This window comes from Talpa occidentalis, unplaced genomic scaffold (genome assembly GCF_014898055.3).
Source record: "Talpa occidentalis isolate TD23 unplaced genomic scaffold, MPIMG_talOcc4v2.1 talOcc4.2, whole genome shotgun sequence".
In the NCBI taxonomy this organism is placed as follows: Eukaryota; Metazoa; Chordata; class Mammalia; order Eulipotyphla; family Talpidae; genus Talpa; species Talpa occidentalis.
In genome coordinates, this window is record NW_023602073.1 from 76,221,421 (window position 1) to 76,242,317 (window position 20,897).

Genomic DNA, 20,897 nt, shown 5'->3' on the forward strand with positions numbered 1-20,897 from the left:
TAAAAAGCCTGAGAAAGCATTGTGGTAGTTACTGTGATAGATTTGCAGCTAAAAGTAATTTAGTGCTGTGTAATAGAACTTTCTGCGACGATGTTCTATACCTGTTCTATTCAACCCAATAGCCAATAGCCACATATTACTTTAAATGCTTAAAATATCACAGATGTGATTGGAAAACTGAATTTAAAATTTTGATTTTAAATGAATTTCTATAGACAGCTGTAGTTAATGGTTACTAGATTAGAAAGCGTAGTTCTAGATCATATTTGAAATACATTTAGATAATCATATTTTACTCAATACAATTAAAAAATACTTGAATGCATTGGGTGGAGGAAAGGTATTAATGAGACTCACTGAAGGTTTAATTCTTTTTGAGTTTTGAACTGCTGTTAAAGTAATGCCAAAAAAGATAATACAAAGTGAAAAAAGTTCATTTTTAATAGTGCTACCTTAGTTACTGATATACTAAATGCACATAATCTAGAGGAGGTTAGTTGGGACATTTTTCTCAGGTCTTATGGATGTCTAACCTGAATTACTCCATTTAAAGTCTCCCCCTTAGTGCTTTATGATAATATATTAGTCTGTTTTTTTCACAGCGGCATTGCTAACTGAAATGATCATTTTTATTTGTTCATTTGTTTGTTAGATGTTTGTTTATAGTGGAAGCTCCATTAGAGCAAGGGATTTGTCCATCTTATTTACCCATTACTTATAACAATGACTGACAAAATAGGGCCTCAGTAAATACTTGAATGAAGGAGTGAATGGGAGAAAACACGTTCAGGTTTAAAATTTTACCGCTCATTCAGTTTATTTATCTTTTTACATTTTACAAGACAGGCTTATTAGGAGAAGGAGAAGGAAAAAGAGAGGTACACGGATGGCCACAGGCGGGCAGGAGAGCTGCTCTTTCATTTTTTTTTTAAAGATGTTAGCTATTGATACGGACTGAGATGGTAGTTTGTATGCAAGCACTGGTGGATTTTCTCTCATTTCTAAGGTACAGCTCTGATAAATAAATGCTCTTTAGGACCTCCCCTGGTGGCGCAGCAGTTGAGCGCTGGTCTGCAAAGCTGCCCACAGCCTCTGCAGCACCGGTTGGATCCCCAGCCACCAGCAAGGGTCCCACATGGCACGCAGACCTCTCCTGCCGTGCCCGCTGCTCCCCTCAGCAGTGTACTTCGCTGGTCTGCCTGTTCTGTTCCCCGCTCTGGTGAATACTCTCACCCTCCCGCGCTTCTGACTGTACCCAGTGCTTGTATAAATAAAAAAATAAATCTTCTAAAAAATAATAAAATAAACTTAAAAAAAAAAAAAAAAAAAGAAATGCTCTTTACCTTTGCAGAGTTCCACTGCCAGTTTTAACTTTTATTTTGGAATGTGGGCTTCTTTTTTCATGAAATCAGGGCCTGATTATGGATGACCAGGAGTCCTTTCTGTTTCTCTGTGACCTCAGAAAAGTAGTCCTTTTTTTTTTCTCCCCGATGTCTTATTAAAATTTTGAAGGTATGTATTTAAAAATGAAACACAATTATTACATACCTTGATATTTTGTTCTGTGAAATGAAAGCCTTAAACATTGTGAGCCAACATTAATGGCTTGGTGAGACTAAAGGAATGTATAGGGAAAATATGTAATGTGACTTCTGGACTGTAACTTTTAGCAATCCTCATTAGTTGTCCCCCTCATCTCTGCTCCCCTCTAAAAAAACCCCACCAGAACTCCTAAAACATTGCATCCCCTGGTTGTCTACTGTTATTGGGGAACACATATGAGGGTTTAATTCTAGAATGCCACACACTTGTGATAGCCAATCTCAGATGCATTGCAAACTCTCGAAATTATTTGTGGGGGAATGAGAAGTTGGTCATCAATTTATTGTATTAATTTTACTGGGTGTTAGAACTTTATTCCATGCTCCCTATAACCCCTGAATTTTTCATTACCACTCTCTCAGGCGCTATAGATATTTGTTGGGGGCTTTAAATGTATGTGGTGAAAATACTTATATTTGAATGTATTCTATAGGGATTTATATATTTTACTTTTAAAATCAGTTTTATTATTGTACAATTTACATACAAAGAAATGCACTCATTTTTAGAGTACTGCTGAATGACTTTTGACAAATGTAAGATACAAATATTTTTGATAGAAAAATGAGGAGCAACTTTCAGTTCTCTTGCAGTTCATTGAATTGTTGTAGCTTAGAAATTGGAATGAATGGGAAAATATAGACCACTTGGGGAAAGATGAGGCCAGCCTAAAACAAAGAAAAGTAGCAATCATGCCATTTATAGTTCTTATTTGATGATCTTAACATATGATCTAGATTTTCATTGGATATGTGAGCATCTTGGAATCATACAATTTCTCCCAGTTACAGAGAAATATAGATCATTATGCTCTATATTGTCTGATGCCAGTATTTTGGGGGAGTTTTTTTTTAATAGAAAATTGAGTAAGCTTCACACTTGTGGAAAATAATTTACATTCAATTTATAACAGAATTTTATTGATTGTGTTCTCATTTGGAATAACTGCAGGGAAAATCACCTGGGCTAACACAAGTGAGATACCATTTACTAGGGATTTAGCTGTAAAGAGAAACTCATTTCAATTTCAGTGGTGACAGCTGTTGAGTGAATTTTCTTATGATATCTTTCACAGTAGGAAATGATATATTGCAACTTTGTCTCCCTTGATTTCCACCCACCCAACAAATCCAAGCTGTAGGATTGTGCTTTCTAAAAGTCTGAATAGTATAGAGTATGTGGACAGAGTATTTTTTTTTAATGTCCAAAGTGGATGAAATTGTGATTGCAAAAGTGGATATATGGGTGATAAACAAAACCTTTGTTTTCTCTTCCTAAAATTGTTTTTCCATTTGTGCCATGATTACACCTGGCTTTATGTGAAATTGCATTGGAACGTGGTATACTTTTACAGAATGATGTAAGGTATATTACTGTTCATTTTGAAAGATGTGTTAGCTTACCTTTTAATGGTCCAAATAAATATGTTTCCTTGTTGCAGAGATCAGTTTTGATTACATTTGATGGTTTCTTCATCGCTTTTTTATTTTATGCCAGTTTTTAGAATACGATAAACTGTAGCTTGCCAGATAGAAGGAGTGAATAGTGTTAACCTTTGTAAGTTCAAGAGAAGTGAGAAATGCTTGACAAAGACAGAAATATGTTTTATGAACCTCAGGAGCTATCTCTTGGTGGGCAAAAAAGGGCAAAGAGATACTCCCTGATGTTTGCAGAAGAATTCTTTCTAGTCTGGCTCAACATGTTGCAGTCATCTACATACCCGCCCCCCCACACACATAGCCCAGCTTCTTATAAATCAGAGAATGAACAGTTGTAATTAGGTGTTGAGGTTGGCCAGACAGCTCCCAAAACTCCCAAATAGAAATGTGTCTCAGCTCTGTTTTTCCCTAGAAAACAATTCGGATTACTTCCAAACTAATCAGAATTCAAGATTGCTTTCCTAATAATACAAATGGCAAACTGTGGCTAAAGTTGAAAAACTAGATTCCCAAGTTAAATGTGAAAACAAACATTTGCAATAGACTTTTGGCATTTCCTTTAGAGGGCCTGTTTGCAGCTTGTATGCTGTTTGTGACTGGCACAAACTGCTTTTAACTTGGCAGATAAGCTGGCTGTTCTATAGGTGTACCCTGTGCCCTGGAGAGTCATTTGATTGCCCCAGCGCATTGTGTCCTCATGCAACAGTGCCAGCCAGTCACAACATAATAATACTCCTTAGCATTATCAATGTGAGCCATGTACATAATTTTACATTATTTAAGTAAAATTAATTTTAGTAATTTATTTCACTCATGTTCAAAAATGTCATTTCAACATGGCATCAGTACAAAAGATTGCTAATGAAATGTTCCATATTATTACTTCCTACTAAGTCTTTGAAATCCAGTGCATACTTACTCACCATCTTAATTCAGAATAAGCTACATTTCAGCTGCTCAGTAGTCACATTTGGTTAGTGACTACTGTATTGGCTAATGCAGCTTTACAAAATTGGATTCCATTGAAATTGCCAGGATTTCAGATTGAATTTTTGTACTTTGGAAATGTTCTAAAAATGTTAGTATAGACAAAACTTTCCAAATCATCAGGATTTTCAAGGTCATCTAAATTATTGTACTTTAAGTTAAAATATTTTGTTTGAGAGTACAAAAGAAACTAGGAAAGAAATAAATTTCTCTTTCTAATTTTCAAGGGAAGAAACTGTGATGTTAAAAATCGAGGAATAAAACAACCACCAGTTAGACCTGGATAATGATGTTTACAACTTGAATGATAAACACTGACTCTTTTACGGACATCTAATTTTATTCTCATAACCACCCTTTAGGGGCGCACTGTTGTGGGTTTTTTTTATGCTCCCTGTTTACTAATGAGAAAATGCAAAAATGCAAGTTTCATGAAGTCACAGATGACTACTTGATTCTGAAACCTGGACTCTTAATTACTCTACTTTGCTTTTACTCCCTTTTCCTGTTTTGCCTCTGCCAATGCTTTGGGTAAATTGGTCTAAGAAAAGTTATGCAAATGAAGAGGAGTTGCAGCTAATTCCTAACGTGTTGCAAGTATTCCACTACTCCTCCTTTGCTCACTCAAGTTTTCATCAGTCCTTGGAAAAGGAGATGATTGGAGAAGTAATCACCCTTGAAAAGCTGACTTTTGCCCTCTCATTTTGTCATAAATGCCTGTGGCATTTATGTCGCAGTAGTGGAGCTCATGAATACCACTCTTGGCGTCAAGGTGTGATGATCAATCTTCTGCTAACAATCAATGCCACAGCATGAAAGGATTATTTTTTTCCTTAACCAGCTAATCTTGCCGTGAGACCCACAAATCTACTTTCATATAATTTCTTCTTTTTGTTTTCAACTCTCAGTTCAACACTCGAAAACAGTTCCCTGTTGAGTACCTAAGTGATCATATTGATATTTGTGGTGCATTGAACAGGACTTAAATTTCTGTTGTTTCTGCAAGGACCAGGAGTAGGTCTGCTTTTCACTTATGAGTCGCAGGTCGGATGTGTGCAGATGTATCTGGTACAGATTCACTTTTTATTTATCCACTTCATTCTTATTCTGTAAACTATACTTGTGTGGTAGTGTTTTAGGAAAACTGGAGTTCCATATGGGTGTGGTTAGTGGTGTCTTCCTGTCTCACGTTCCCTCAGTCTCCTACCCCAATTAGATTGATTTAATTGGATAAATGATAGGATCATTTTAAATTTGGCTTTATAATTGCATGTTATGGATGTTTTGAAAGTCTACCTTTTTCTTTCCAGCATTTTATTTATTGAAGCTGTTAGCTTTAGTTTACTACTTATTGTGATTTTTAGTTATATTGGAAAACTAGCTGTGCTTACCTCTTACTGTTTAATGTGCATGATAACATGGAAGGAAAAAGTTCCTCAGACGTGACCGATTTTTAATTAAGCTGCATCAGAGATTATTGAACAAATGTTACAGTAAGGTGTTTTTCATTATGTAGCCATAGTTCTCTTATAGTGCATAATTTAACGTAGCACCATCACCTCAAAACAGAACAAAACAGATGAATAAGGACAAACATCAGATTGCTTTTGTAAGAGCAAAGGGTTTGTTATACCCAGTTGCAAAATTCTGCTTTCCTAGAAAATACTATATTGTATATATTTATTTTTAAAGGTTTCAAACTTGACAAGCCTCAAATTTTTATTAAAATGGTGACTTAACATAGTGTTATTGCACAAGGAAATAGAATTTAAAGTTTGCTTTTAATTTTGTTAACTTTTTAGACACTTGTGTTTTAGACTCTTGCTTCTATTTGTCTTTTTTGCCACCTAACTCAGCCTCTTTGTCTATAAACTATGGTTTAGAGATTTCCTTGGCTTTGCTTATCTCTTTCTGCCTGTCCATCTGATATGTACTAACCCTTCACAGCCTGAGAAAAATAGACATTTTATTATTCCAAAATGCCACCTCCTTATCATATGCTTACTTTAAAACTCTTCCTACAGCCTAAGAACACTCAAATCGCATACCTATATGAATCTGATCAACATTTAAGAGAGTTTTAATGCATATAAAATTGCTTAACTATAAATGATAAAAAAATACTAAAATAACTAGGCCTTTGACTTTCATGTAATCATCACATCCTAATTCTAAGCCTTCAAGCTCAAACTATTTTCTGATTATAATCTCTTACTCTTCCAGTTTACTCCCCAGTCCCTCATTCTCTGATTGCCATTTTACCTCTTCTCAACCTTCCATGCTAGCACTCCAAGTCTTCTCTCCCTCCAGCTTAACCTTCTTTAGTCAGTCTTTACAGATATGTATAAAGTCATTTCAACAATGTTGCAATAACATTCGGGAACCCTGTAGTCTGTATATCTAAAGCATAAGACCATTCAGTGCCATTTCATTGATCAAGAACTTTTAATGCCACACAGTGCTTATTTTATCATCCCACCCTTTTTGAAGAAGAGAGCTGTTCTTTGTGGGTTTGGGAATATTTTGTTTGAGGATTGCCGTGTGCCCATCACATTGTATATTCTGGATCATCTCTACATCCTTCATACTTGTGACTCTTGTCGTAAAGGAAGTGCTTAATAGGTATGTGCTGAGTGATTGAGGAGCTATTCAGAGGCTGTTGAAAACTGTGTATGTATGTAATTAGAATCTCTTCTACCCAGATGAGGAACAACAAGTGGGATATGAAAGAAGTCTCTTATAAAGTCTGACTGCTTATTGGCATTTAAAAAAAAATAAAGTTCATCCTGCGTTCTATCCATTTACTGGTACAGTGTAGTAATTGTTACACTTTAGCAAAAATAGACCCTTTTACAGCCCAGTATCTTCAGATTATATTCTACTATAATTGAATACTCACTGAACCACATCTTTATTGTTTTCACTACTTTTCTGACTTTTTGGTAACTTGAGAATACTGTGTTTTACCCTTAGTGCCTTTCACCTGACTCTCCTGCAAATAAAAGATAATTTATGCAGAGAGTGCTAGTTAATCACTGCAGTTTCTACTCCCTTACTATGCATACTTACGGATGAACAAATTGAAGCATAGTCAGACTAGAATTTTTTCTTTTTTTTACTGCAAATTAGTAGCTACACTGAGAATTAAAGAAATCAAATCTTGACTTTTCAAGATTCTGTGATTAGTTAATCAAATATTCCTCTTTATATTTGGCAAAATAGTGATTAGCGATGTAATCTGAATTTTGTGGTTCATTAAAATCTTTTTTAATGCTGTATTGAAAAAAAGGCATTTCTGCTACATTTTAATTTATTTTTTTAGAAAGGATAAAGCAGGAAAGCTTTTATGCCTATTGGATCTTCCTTGTTAAAAACTGGGCCTAAGACACTGAGTATTTCTTTAAATAAAGCTGTGATTGTTTAAAGTGGACTGAAAGCAGTATTTCCTGCTGGGTTTGCATGTGTTTTCATATTTCATTGAACCAATAAGAAATTGGTTTTGCTCTTAAGATTACTGTAACTATTTCTGTTTCTCCAATACATTAATTAATGAATGTTCATTCATAAGAATGATTTATTTTTTCAATCATGTAAATAAAAATATATTTTGACAGCTCATTAGGGTAGCAGCTGCATTCATTTGGAGCAATATAATATAAAGCTGACTCTGGGCTTTGAATGTGGTAGAAAGAAACCTCAGTTTTCCCAGGTACTGTTATTAATCCTATTGAGTAACATCCTTTGACACTTCCAAGTAAAAACCAAAGGCCCAGTTTCATAAGCTACTATGAATTGTTCTTGAGAATTTTTATTCTTTTGTGGGAGCATTATTACTTTTTCTTCTACCTTGATTGTCCCCCTTTCTCCATCTATTGCCACCCCTTTAGGCTCTCATCTCTTCTTATCTAGAATACTGCAGTATTCTTCAAAATTATTCTGATCTTCCATTGCCCAGTCTCTCTCCTTTCTAGCCATTTCTCCACATGGCTTTCTTTTTCAAGTGAGAATCTGATTGTCTCAATCCTGGCTTAAAATCTTTTCCTAGTTTTTTCATTGCCTTCAGAGCATTAGATATACAGCTTTTCAGGATCTACCTTTCTTGTATCTGAAAATTTCTCCCACCTCAGCTTCATCTCCTCATAACTGTATAGCTCAAATATGCATTAAATAGCCTTGATGTCAATTATAGTTCTGAGATACACAGCAGGTGAGGCCGGGAGGGGGTCAAAATAGGGAAGGAAAAGGCACAAGGGACTGTGGTGATCGTTTACAGGTGAGGTGGTAATGGCAGATTTTTGGGGAATATAGCTGAGGGGAGAAACAAAATATTGTACACAAATGAACAATGATGTAAGAAAAAAAATAACCATGATGTTTAGTGATTACTAGCTCCTCTAATAATGACATGTGTAAGCCTCCTGATTATGAATCAGAGGAGAATTCTTAATCTTAATTCTAATGCTTAATATGTTTGTTTCTATTGTTTTTCCTCTATGAGTTCCTTGCTTGTACTCCCTGGGCAGATGCCCATCTTCCTATTTATTAATATTCTGAGACGTGTGATGTCTATCACTTTCCTTGTATCTCTGTGTTGTTCTTTCTACCTACTAACGTCTTTACATTGATCACGCTGTCCTTTTACTTTTACCTTTTTTCCTTTGGTCTTCAGCCCTTTCATGTATTTTATCAAGTGTTAAGAATAAGCATTTTATACTGTCATTCATATGTTCTCTTTGTATGTCTTCTCTTTGTAGTTCTCATGCTGTATTCATCTGGGATGAGGAAAACATCCTTGTGGCACAGTAATTAGGTGACACCTCTTACTCAATAACTGTAATCCTGTTTGTCCATCATTTTTTTTTCAGGTTGTACATCATTTTAGAGGACTTTTGTATTTGCTAGTCTGTTTGATCTGACCAATTCATTTAGATGATTGTAATCATTTGTAGACTAAGAAGCTGAACTTTGCAATGGTCAGTGGAGTCGCTGATGTTGGCCCTCTCCAGGATCACGCCGCCTCCCTTCCCACCCCTTTTTATCTGCACTTACTGGTCAAGACAGCAATTGCCCTGTGCACTGGAATATGCTTTACTGATTTTAATAAGCACATTAACTGTATTACTTCACTTGATTTCCATCGGCATTTCTGTCAGTTAGCCAGACCTGACATTATTAGTGTTGTTTAAAAAATGAGGGTAGTGAAATCAGCCTTATTGATTTGGTTGAACTAGTGATTTAAAAATTGAAAACAAGAAAGGATTCATCTCCTGCTCCTGTTCCCATTGTCCCAGGCTGCCTACTGACTGCACTGTTAGGTATATTGGAAAGTGAAATATGTTTTTTTTTGTAGGGTTCCACTCAACCAATCTTATGGTTATGCTCTATGGTAAAATGTAACATACTTAAATTAAATGGCAAGTGTTGGTTTAATTTAGCATGGGTTTTGTATACCATGCTCTATGATAAAAGGGCTAGATAGAATCCAGTGATAGATTAATTACTCAAGAGAGAAATAATACCAGAGGCAAGATAATGTACTTCAGGGTGTGGAATCCTTCTGCGCCACTCCTTGGCATTCTGCTCATCCTGTTCTTGGAGTAATTCTCAGACCATTATTAGCCTTGTAGAGAGAGGGCCTCCAGGAGGGCCAATCTACACTTCCAATAACTTCCTAGCGAGTTGCAGTCGCAACATCCCCAGATACAATCTGCTTCTTCGTCAACACCCATTGGTACAGTTGATTGATTGTAGGGATGACAACCTTTCTACAGAGCACCTTCTGTGTGAATATTATTCAGTGGCATAAGTATCTAAACCAAGCAGGTAGAAAGTAATGTATGGACTTGTTTATGATTGTAGTAACACTGTACTTTACAGTTTTCCTCTAGTTGTGGAGTCGCGTAGGCTATGGTTTGGTTGTGGCTGTCTAGGTAATCTAGCAGCTGTTTGTCACTTCTTCATTACCAATTGCCTGCATCTGAATCAGTGTCTGCAGAGTTGGGCATGGGTATGGCCTTCTGTCAAGGAAGTGAGAAACAGCAAAGGTAGCTTTAGGCAGTATGTACCAGGTTATATGTCTTAATTTATAAATAATATTATTGGAAAATTTATTATAGATAGAAGATGCCATATTTTAGTGAAGAAATAGAGGCTTAAGAATCAAAAGGCTTGAGTTTCTCCTGCGCTGATAGTGTGCTCCCAGATCTAACAAATTTCTTCTTGTCTCTGAACCTCTGTTTCCTCATCTGGCAAATGTCAAATAAAAACACTCTTGGGGATGTTGTGAGGATGTAATTAGATAAGGACTCTTTGCACATGTAAAGTATGCATTATTAATGTTATTAAAATCACCATTTTAATAAATAGTGATTATAAGATGATAGGTCCTTCCACAAAAATTATGTCAGTCCAGACCTATCAACATGGCAAGGCAGACATTATTTCCTTCACTTGACAGATAAGGAATCTGGAATATAGAGTCTGAGTATAATTTGTTCAAGGACCCTATCACCAGTAAATAGTGCGTATGGAATAAGGAAGATCAAACTGGGAAAATTGTAGAAATTAATCAGTTATTCCAAAGGGAAATTCCATTAAGCGATGATAACTAAAAGGTGCTTGTATTTAAATATCATATACATTTAGAAAAGGAGAAATGGAAAATACCAGGTGTATCAGTTTGCTAGGACTGCCATGGCAAAATATTACAGATAAGCAACAATAAGGGATGATTCCTGATTTAAGCTCAGTTTCTTCCTTGCTGCCTTGCTGTTAATAAAGGACAATTAGTAGAAATTTGATCTTTAATAATAAGTTGCATTATGCTTCTGTGAGATGGAATGGCACGTACTCTGGAAATCAGGATATCCAGAGTGTCAGTATATTATTGTATTATTTTGGGGTAAGTTACTCAAATGTCTTCTAATAAATACCTTTGAAACACTTGGCCATGTTTCTGCTAAGGTGTTTTCTTGTTCTGACCCTATATTGAATAAAAAACATTTCCTTTGAAATTATCATAAAAATTGTTTTATAAATTCTATTTTAACATTTTGTTCTTTTTTTTTTTTTTTTTAGTCATTCCTACACTGGTCAAGATTACAGTACACAGGGAAATGTTGGGAAGATTTCTTTAGATCAAATTGATTCGGTAAGCACCACATCCTTTTAAACTTAGACCTTTGTATTAGTTATGGAAGCACAGATTTTCTTCAACTGAGGATTGTTTTTGGGTGGGGAGATGGGAGAGAATGTTATTTCATTGCTTGTCAATAATTTTTAAAGGAAATCTCATATGCTGTACATGAGGTTTATATTTTTTCCAATCATAGGAAAATCAGATTTAATCAGAAAATTGTCATTTTATAAAAACAGACTTGAATCAACTATTCCAAAGGGGAATTCTTTTAAATAATGATACCTACGAATTGGTATTTATGTTTGGTATTTATGTTTGAATACCATATACATTTAGAAAAGGTGAAATGGGATTGTGTAGTTTGCTAGAGCCGCTGTTGCAAAATACCACACATTAGGTGCCTTAAACAACAGAAAGATGTTTTCTCAGAGTGATGGAGCCTAATATTCCAAGATACTGGAATCAACACGTTTGTGTTTTCTTGAGGCCTCCTTCTTTGGCCTCTTCTTGCTGTGTCCTTACATGTTTTGCTGGGCGCACATCTCCCTGGTGTTGCTTCCTGTTCTTAGGACACTAGGCACATTGGAACAGGGCCCTAGCCTATGAGCTCATTTAACTTTAATTACTTCTTTAAAGGTCCCATTTTCCAATTCTGTCACATTCTGATTTACGGGGTGGTAGGATTCTCCACATGTGAAGAATTCGTTCTGTAACATTTAAAGGATCTTATCTTTCCATCCATCCACCCACCCATCCACCCATCCACCCATCCACCCATCCATGAATGATAAATAGCTAGAAAAGACTCCCATCCTTAGATTGCCACTACATTATTAGACAGCTTATTTTTATTTCATCTTATGGTTTCATAGTAGAATGAAGAGTATAGTGTACTTTACTATAATTTGTAGAATTTTTCTTTACTTCATAATGGCATTCCCACTGTATCAAATAAAGGGAAAATAAGCCAGCCATAAATAATCTTTGATTAAATAATTAAATTATTTACAGTAAGTTTAAAAATGGTATATACCGAGATTCTAATGCTTGGGAGTAAGAGTTACATATAATTAGGTGAGTAGGGAGAAACCACAAGTTATTACAGACCAAAGTGAATAGGTCATCTTCGTATTTGCAATATTATAATCAAATACTTGCAGTTAATATACCTAGAAATAAATAGAATTGCCTGCCTTAGTTGATTTGAAATTTGTTCTCAAGGATCCTTTACTTTTCTCAAACGGTTAAATCACCTCTAACAATCCTCCTTGACATATAATGTGTGTTTATATTAGGTGAATGGTTGGAGGTTAATCCTATTCCTGATTCTATTAAGATGTTTTCCTATTCATAAGCAAATGTGAACTTGGTTGGATGTTATGGGAGGATATGGAAGTGTAATCATTAATTCATTTAGTAAATATATATTGAACCCATCAATTATGTACAGCCAGTATGCCAGTGGATACAGAGGTGGTAAAACAGAAAATGCCCCTAGCTTGTGGCTTTTCTTTCAGGGAGGTAGGCAACATTGTAAGCAGTAGATAAGCAATGCAGTTATCAACTTGGTTAGATGCTGTGATGATCATACTGGTGAGTCTGTGCCTGAGGTGTTACAGATTTGCTTTATCTGAACTTCTTCCTAATTCTGTATCTATATTGCCTTATCATCACAATAACATGTCATTAACACATCTCTCAATTTCTTCTCCATTAACACATTTCTCAATTTCTTCTCCAAATGTTGCCTTTAAATTTTTCTTCTAATTGAAATCTGGTTCCCTCAATTTTGCTGTTTTCCCTTTGGTCTCTTCAAATGGACTGTTATTTCCCTAAACTCCATTTGGTTATGGGATGAGTGTCTTCCTTGGTCTGTATTCCTACTTCCAAACCATTTTTCTGCCTTCCACTGGTAGAGTTCTAGATCCTTAAAGATCTTGTGATCATTTATACCACTTGATCCTTCCTTTAATTGCTGGCATCCCTACCCCCAACTGCTATCATTACAGAATGACTTTAGCACTAAGTCTTTCATGGTCTTTTGTACTAGCACTACTCCTGTTGATGTGCTTGGCCTCTGCAAATATCCAGATTGATAATTCACCCCCTATCCTGGTCTTTTAATCGCTTTATTTACTCAATATCCATGAGCATGTCTTTCTGTTTTTTTTTTTTTTTTCCTTTTCTTTTCTTTTTTTTATGAACTCTAAAGGGGTTAAGACTTGTTCTAGGAAACCAGACACCTGCCCATTTATTCTGCTGTCAGACGGGAGGAGATAATGTCTTCATTCTTCTTCTCTTCTGTTTGTGTGAAATGTCCTTGGCTTCAGTGAACCTTAACCTGTAGAGGCCTTTTGCCTTTCAGCCATTTTCACACATGCTTGTAACTAAGCTGAAAGATTTAATTTGGAGGATGCTGTTCATGGACATGTTCCATGATAAAACAAGAAAAAAATGTTTTCTTTATCAGACTATGTCAGTCTTCTAATCATAACCCAGCACATTTAGACTAAAATCCAAACTGATTATTTTGACCAATACTCCATGAATGTCTGTCATTCCAATTTTTCCACTCTAGCTCACTCATTGTGCTCACTCTAACCACATGGGCCTTCTTTCTACCTCTTGCGCATACCCAGGTGCCTTCCTTCTCCTGCTCTTTGCTTTCATTTCTTTGACCTGGAAATAGCATTCATGGATTTTTATTTGATTAGAATCCTACTTGAAATATATTCCTCAGTTCCAATGCTACTGCTCAGAGGTGATTCCCCAGCCAGCCAAGTTGAAGTGTTCCTCTCCAGTTCATACTTGATTTATTTCTATTTTATTTCTAGTGCTTTTGGAATCAGATTTTTTTTTTTTTAAGTCTGAATTTATTGTCTAACTCCTTGCATTAGAATGTAAGTTCTTTAAGGACAGGTTTTTTTTTTTTTTTAAATACTTTTTTCTTCACTGTTGATTCCTCAGGGCTGTACTTACGGTATTGTTCAGTAGACCTTTGGTGATTGAATGAGTAAAAAGTGAAGGAAGTGTGCCAAAAGAAGCTTTTGTTGCCCTGGGTCGTGAGGAATGATTGGCTTTGGCTGGATGGCATGAGGAGAGGAGAGAGTGTACCAGGCAGGGCCCGTGGCTTGAGAAAAGTTGAGAAGGAACAAAACATAACTGGATAATCATGGATTAACCCAACTGGCCCTAACCCAGAGGGCTCTTGTTAGCATAGTAACAAACAGGACATTTTTACGCTTTCCTCAGAGTGTTTTCGTGGTACTCGATTTATGCTCTTGCTGGAGTCTTCATTATATGGTTGATTACTTGAGTTTAACTTATATAAAATGACACTCTTTTTCCTTCATTTAATTGAATTAAAGAGCAAGATTATTTTTTGTTCATCTCATTTCCAACCACAGTAAATATTTGTGCTATAACATATCATTGAATAGTTAGCTGTAGACATCAATGGAAACTTGCATGTTCATGCTGAGTATTCATTGATGTTTCGGATTAGAACAATGTTTAAGAAAAAGTAATTTAGTAATATTTGGGAGGAACAGGAATGGACACATGAGAATGGAGTGCAAGGCTTCCCAGTAGTGCTATCTAGGGAGGATCGAGTCCTGAAAGAATGAGGTTGGGATGGAAACATTCATGTAATGACATAATCAGAGATGGAGAATGGATTAATGGTTGCCAAGGGCTAGGGTGGGGGGCAGGATGTAGAAGGTAGGTGGCGATGGCTATAAAAAGGAAACTTGAGGGAACCTTGTGGTGGTGGAACTTCAGCATCCTGACTCTGATAGTGGTTGTATAAACCTACATGTTGTACAATTGCATAAAACTAAATATACATATACACACAGAGGCGCATGTGAGTGTTGCCGAGGATACCTACTAAGACTAGTGGGTTGTATCAATATCGGTAGCTTAGTGGTGGCAATATACTATAGTTGGCATAGTACTATCTTTGGGAGAACCTGGGTACATGATGTTTCTTTGTATTTCTTGCAGCTGCACATGATGCTATGTTATCTGAAAAGAAAGTACTTGATTAAAAATTAAAACAGAAAGGAAATAAGTGAAATAAACTTGAAGTTTATTTTATTTAACCCAATACATCAAAAATGTTATTTCAACATAAAAATATTAGTAAGAAAAAAGAGTTCATCTGCAATCACAGTAATACTACCCTTAATGGCTTTTGTTTTTAATCCCTTATTAGACTGAATTTGCAAATTAGATTGAATTTGAAAGAAATATTGTTGAAGACTGATAAATCTTCCATATAATCATGAACTCTTTTTTTCTTGTAGCTCTCTACCAAATCCTTTCCACCTTGCATGCGTCAGTTACATAAAGCCTTGAGGGAAAATCATCATCTTCGTCATGGAGGCCGCATGCAGTATGGCCTCTTCCTGAAGGGCATTGGTTTAACGCTGGAACAGGCATTGCAGTTCTGGAAGCAAGAATTTATCCGAGGAAACATGGATGCAGACAAGGTAATTGAAGTTTTAATTTTAATTTTATCCCCAAATAAAACGTCTATTTTTTTGAATACACTGCTAAAATTGTACTTGAAAATTCTGAGGGAGAGACATGTGTCTACAGTTTTATTTAGCTTAAAAGAAGCTCCCATAGTATTCTAGTATACTCTATATAAAAGATAAGGAAAGTTTATTCAAAGGTTAGGATTGAAACAGCAATGTGAGTTATAAAGTAATGCTTTTGAGAAGAATTTTCTGTTCTGTAGGTGTGTGTGATAGTGACACATACTTGTGTGTGACTGCTTTTTGAGTTAATATATAGGAATATATAGGTTTATGTAATATGTACACACAAATATATAATTATAAATTATATATTTATAATCTCATTTTCAAGACTAAGAGCTATTGAGAGCAAAACAAGTAAAAGCAATTTGAAATATATTCCATTGTGTTACGCAGAATCTTTCATAGAGCTTCTTTAGATAGACAGTAACCTGAGAACTACCTTTAAATCTATCCATAGTACTAAAATACTTGCTCCTATTCATCATTTCTCTTTCACAGTATTAGCTGATAATATTTTATTTTGGAAATATGGCCTCTTGTCCCTTTTAGGCTATGCCACTCTGTTATGAAATACATTTTTTATTCTTTATTTGTTGGTTCTTCCTAGGAAAGATAATTTGTAGAACAAGGAATATTTACTAAGTAAATTTTATGACACTTTATCATGTCTTGTTTTAGTTTGCTAGAGCTGCCATAGCAAAATACCACAGAGTAGGTGCCTCATGCTATAGAAATTAATTTTCTCACAGTTCTGGATGCTGGAAGTTCACGGTGAAGATGTTGCCTGAATTGATTTCTCCAAAGCCTCTCTCCTTGGCTTCCAGACAGCTACCTTCTCACTTGACTTTTTCTCTGTTCTCTGTGTTCACTTTCCTCATGTCTTTTTCCTCTCCTTATAAGGTCACCAGTCATATATGATTAGAGTCCCACCCTTATGCTCAAATAAACTTACCTTTCTAAATGCCCTATCTCCAAATGCAATCACTTTGGGAATTAGGGTGTCAATATGGATTCTAGGAGGACACAATTTAGTCCACAGCATATCTGATTTTGGAAAATTAGAAAAATCTACCTGTCTTTTTTTTTTTTTTTTTTTTTTTTTTTTTAAGATTTATTTATTTATTTATGCATGTGTGCATGCAAGAGCTGGGGTACAGACCAGAGATTGTGGGGGGTGAGAGGATTCACCAGAGGCAGAGTGGGGAACAGAACAGGCAGACTGAAATACACTGCTGAGGGGAGCAGCGGGTGAGACAGGAGAGGTCTGCTGCGCCATGTGGGTTGCTCTCTGGCCGGCCAGGGATTGAACTCATGCTGCAGTGGCTGTGTATTGCTTCATAGGCTACATCCCAACCCCTTGCACCACCAGGGAAACCCTACCTGTCATTTTCTTAATCATAAATAATTATTGTCAATGTTTTAGGCTTTTTTTTTTTTTTTCCAAGATAGCTAATATCATGTTTTCTCCCTCTTGAAAATTGACATTGTGTTATGGCTTTCCCCCATGTGGTTGAGCATATTTTAGAAATATCATTGGGACTAGTTGCATGACAACACATTCATTGAAAATGATATAATTTCTTTAATCATTCCTCTACTACTGCTGGCCATTTGGTTATGTCTATTTCATTCTGTCATAAATGTTATTGCAACCATTATCTTGAGCACAAAAATTCTTGATTTTAGTACTGATTATGTCCTCTGTGTATATACATACATACATATATACATATATATATGTATATATATATATATATATATAAACCAGGAAATAAAACTACCTAGTGAACGTCTAACAGTTTTAAAGTTTTGATGTGTGCTATGAAATGCCTAGAAAGGTTTAAATTAGACAGAGGACATGGTTAAAATGGCATCAAGGACTAGACTGGTATGGAGACCCTTTCCACTGGACCCAAATCAAGGAATGGATGGGCATCTGGAAAGAGATGAGGTGGTATTGCTGCTTGGACAAGAAGTTGTACAGTGTAATGGATCATACAAAGTTAGTCAAGGCCTATGGAAGAAACGTGGAGATGAGAGGGTCATAGATACTCCTGTATGTGAGATGGCCTTTCTGGAATTGCTATAGATATAGCTATGGATCCATTATGACCCATTTGTGAATTTATGACCTTCACTTTCTCTGTACCAGTCACTGACCAGGTTATTAACTCATCTGCTAAGACTTACCACATATCAGGGGGCCTTCAGCCTGTGCCTTTAGTCTCCAGGGAGCCCAGTGGCTCCTCAGTGGGTGTAGCTACGCAACACTTACAGTGCCTTGCTGCCTGGTATGGGCACTGCCCTGTCCTAAAGGTGGTCACCCTCTGGAATTCAGGAGATGCAAAGGGACTTATTAAGTCATCCATTTGGGCTAACAATCCAGTGGTGGTATTAGAGAACGAATTGATGTATGCAGTCCCTTTTGAACTTCATTCAGAAGCGTAGTCAAAAGTTTTTATGATTCCTATTGGAAAAGCCAAAATAGAAAGGGAAGGGGCCCATGCAACTGTAGTTGCCCATTTGAGACAGTGGGCCACTGCTTGGAATCTGCAGCATTGCTGTCTAAGGGGAAATTGACTGTGAGGTGATAAATTTGCATACTATTAGACCAATGGACATTGAAACAATAGAAGCAGATGTCATAAAAACAAATCATCTCATAACTGTGGAAGGAGGCTGGCCAGAGGTTAGAATAAGAGCTGAAATTTGTGCCAAGATCTTGGAAGGCCATGAATTCAATTTCCTAGACTCTCCTGCAGTTTGTGTCACTGTTGCTGATGGCCCTTTGTGTTATGCAAAGATTGTAGAAGACAGCTCTATAATTAAAAGACATCTAGTTTGGACTTGAATTTCAAGTCATTGGGATTTACTTAAAATACTGACACTTTACCTGAATTGTACTGTAATACCTTGGAACTCATAAAGTCATTTAAATCAGCCACGCAGATGTTTTTGTACTGGGACGTTTAAATGTCCTTGTATGTGGAAAAACTCTGCATTCTCCTTTCCTGTACTCCATGCTTTTTTTGTCTGTTACAGCTATCATGTTATTTAAGACAAATAAGAGGGCCTCCCCTGGTGGCGCAGCGGTTGAGCGTTGGGCTGTGAAGTGGCCTGCAGCCTCTGCAGCACTGGTTTGATCCCCGGCTGCTCCCTGGCCACCGGAGGAGGGTCCCGCATGGCGTGCAGACCTCTCCTGCTGCCTGCTGCTCCCCTCAGCAGTGTACTTCAGTACTTCTGCCTGTTCTGCTCCCCGCTCTGGCTCTGGTGAATCCTCTCACCCTCCTGCACTTCTGACTGTAACCAGTGCTTATATAAATTAATAAATAAATCTTTAAAAAAAAAAAGACAAATAAGAGGGTAAATTTACCCTTTCACTGGAAGGACAAGATATAAACGTGGCAGAGTCCTAATGGAAGATATATCCAAAAGAGATATATGTAAAAATAATAGCATATAATCTACATTTACTGTTCAATTGTTCTTATAAGGAATAAAGGAATCCCTAACTATGAAAAAAAAAAAAATAGACAGCAAGCTCTGTGAAAATGTTCCTGTTACTATAGTCATTAGATATTAGTTTAAAATGTTGTTTTGGTCTTTCTATTAGGAATCTTTAAATTGAGATATTGATATTTAATATTATATTAATTTCAGGTTTTCTACATAGTGATTCTATAGTTGTACATATTATGAAATGATCACTAATTAAGTCAACTTCACATCCATCACCACACAATTGCAGTTTTTTTCCCTTGTGATGAGAACTTTTAAGATTTACTCTCTTAGCAACTTTCAAATATACAATATAATATTATTAACTATGGCCACCAGTACATTATACTCCCATTTTTATTAGGAATTTGATGTATTAAGTAGGTGAGTTTATTAGAGTTCTCCAGAGGAACAGAACTAATAAAGTGTTTGTGTATAAAAAGAGATCTGTTACAAGGAATCGTTCATGTGATTGTGGAAGCTGACAAGTCCCAAGATCCGTAGTCAGCAAGACTCCCCAGGAGAGCCGATAATGTAGTTTCAGGCCAGATGCTGTCAGACCCGAGCTTCAGGAAGAGCCACTGTTTCCAAGGGAGTCCAAATGCAGGGACAAACCCAGCTCAAGGCACTTAAGTAGCAGGAAATTCCCTACTACTCACAAGAGGGTCAGCCTGTTTTCTATTTAAGCCTTTCTAGTCCTTTGAGGACCACCAGTGTGGAGTGGACAGTCGGCTTCACTGATTCTACCAATTTAAATGTTAATTTCATCCAGAAACATCTTCACAGACATACCTAGAATAATTTTTAACTAAATGTCTAGGCACCCTGTGCCCAGTCAGCTTGACACAAAAATTCAAGAAGATACCCTACCACATTGGAGAATATCCTTGCACATCAAACATCCAACAAAGCATTACTATCCAAGATCTATAAAGAAATCACAGAACACAACAAAGAAGAAAGTAAAATAGTCAAAAAATGGGTAGATCTACCTAGACACTTACCCAAAGAAGATATGTAGATAGCCATCAGGAATATGAAAAAATGCATATCATCATTTATCATCAAGTCACAATCACTATGAGATACCATCTCACACCCATGAGAATGGTCCAAATCAAAAAGAGCAAAAACAAGTGTTGGCAATGCTGTGGAGAAAAAGGAACCCTTGTGCGCTATGGGTAGGAATGTAGACTGGTCCCTCTGAAAAACAGTATGGCCATTTCTCAAATATTAAAGATGTATCTATCATGCTATCCAACCATTCCACTCCTAGGTGTATTCCCCAAGAGTGCAAAAACAATAATTTGAAAGGATATATGCATTCCTATGTCTATTGTGGCACTATTTATAATAGCCAAGTTATGGAAGCAACCTAAGTGTACAACAAAAGATGAGTGGATTAAGATGATGTGACACACACACACACACACGACTACTATTCTGTAAAAAAAAAATAATGAACTCTTGCTATTTGCTACAACATGGAAGGATATGGAGGGGATTATATTAAATGAAACAGATTAGAAGAAGATAGACAAATAATGGATGATTTCACTAATGTGTGTAATATAAAGAAACAAAGGAACAGACAAAACTAAACCAAAACCCTGTAAATCTGACTGCAGTACTGAAGCTCCCAGAAGGCTAGAGTGAGGGTTGGGGAGCTTGGGTGGAGGGTATCCA

At 36.3% G+C, this 20,897-nt stretch overlaps 1 protein-coding gene and 1 pseudogene across 4 annotated transcripts in view; both read left to right on the forward strand.

The window, feature by feature from the left end:
• PRIM2 (DNA primase subunit 2) overlaps positions 1–20,897 on the forward strand; it is a 260,042-nt gene that overhangs the window by 159,261 nt on the left and 79,884 nt on the right. For all 4 annotated transcript variants that reach the window (XM_037519912.2, XM_054698902.1, XM_037519913.2 and 1 more), the window contains exons 9-10: positions 11,106–11,178; positions 15,474–15,659. In XM_037519912.2, coding sequence (XP_037375809.2) covers positions 11,106–11,178; positions 15,474–15,659 — 259 coding nt within the window. The remainder of the gene's footprint in view (positions 1–11,105; positions 11,179–15,473; positions 15,660–20,897) is intronic.
• On the forward strand, positions 17,508–18,649 carry LOC119252592 (pyruvate dehydrogenase E1 component subunit beta, mitochondrial-like; annotated as a pseudogene).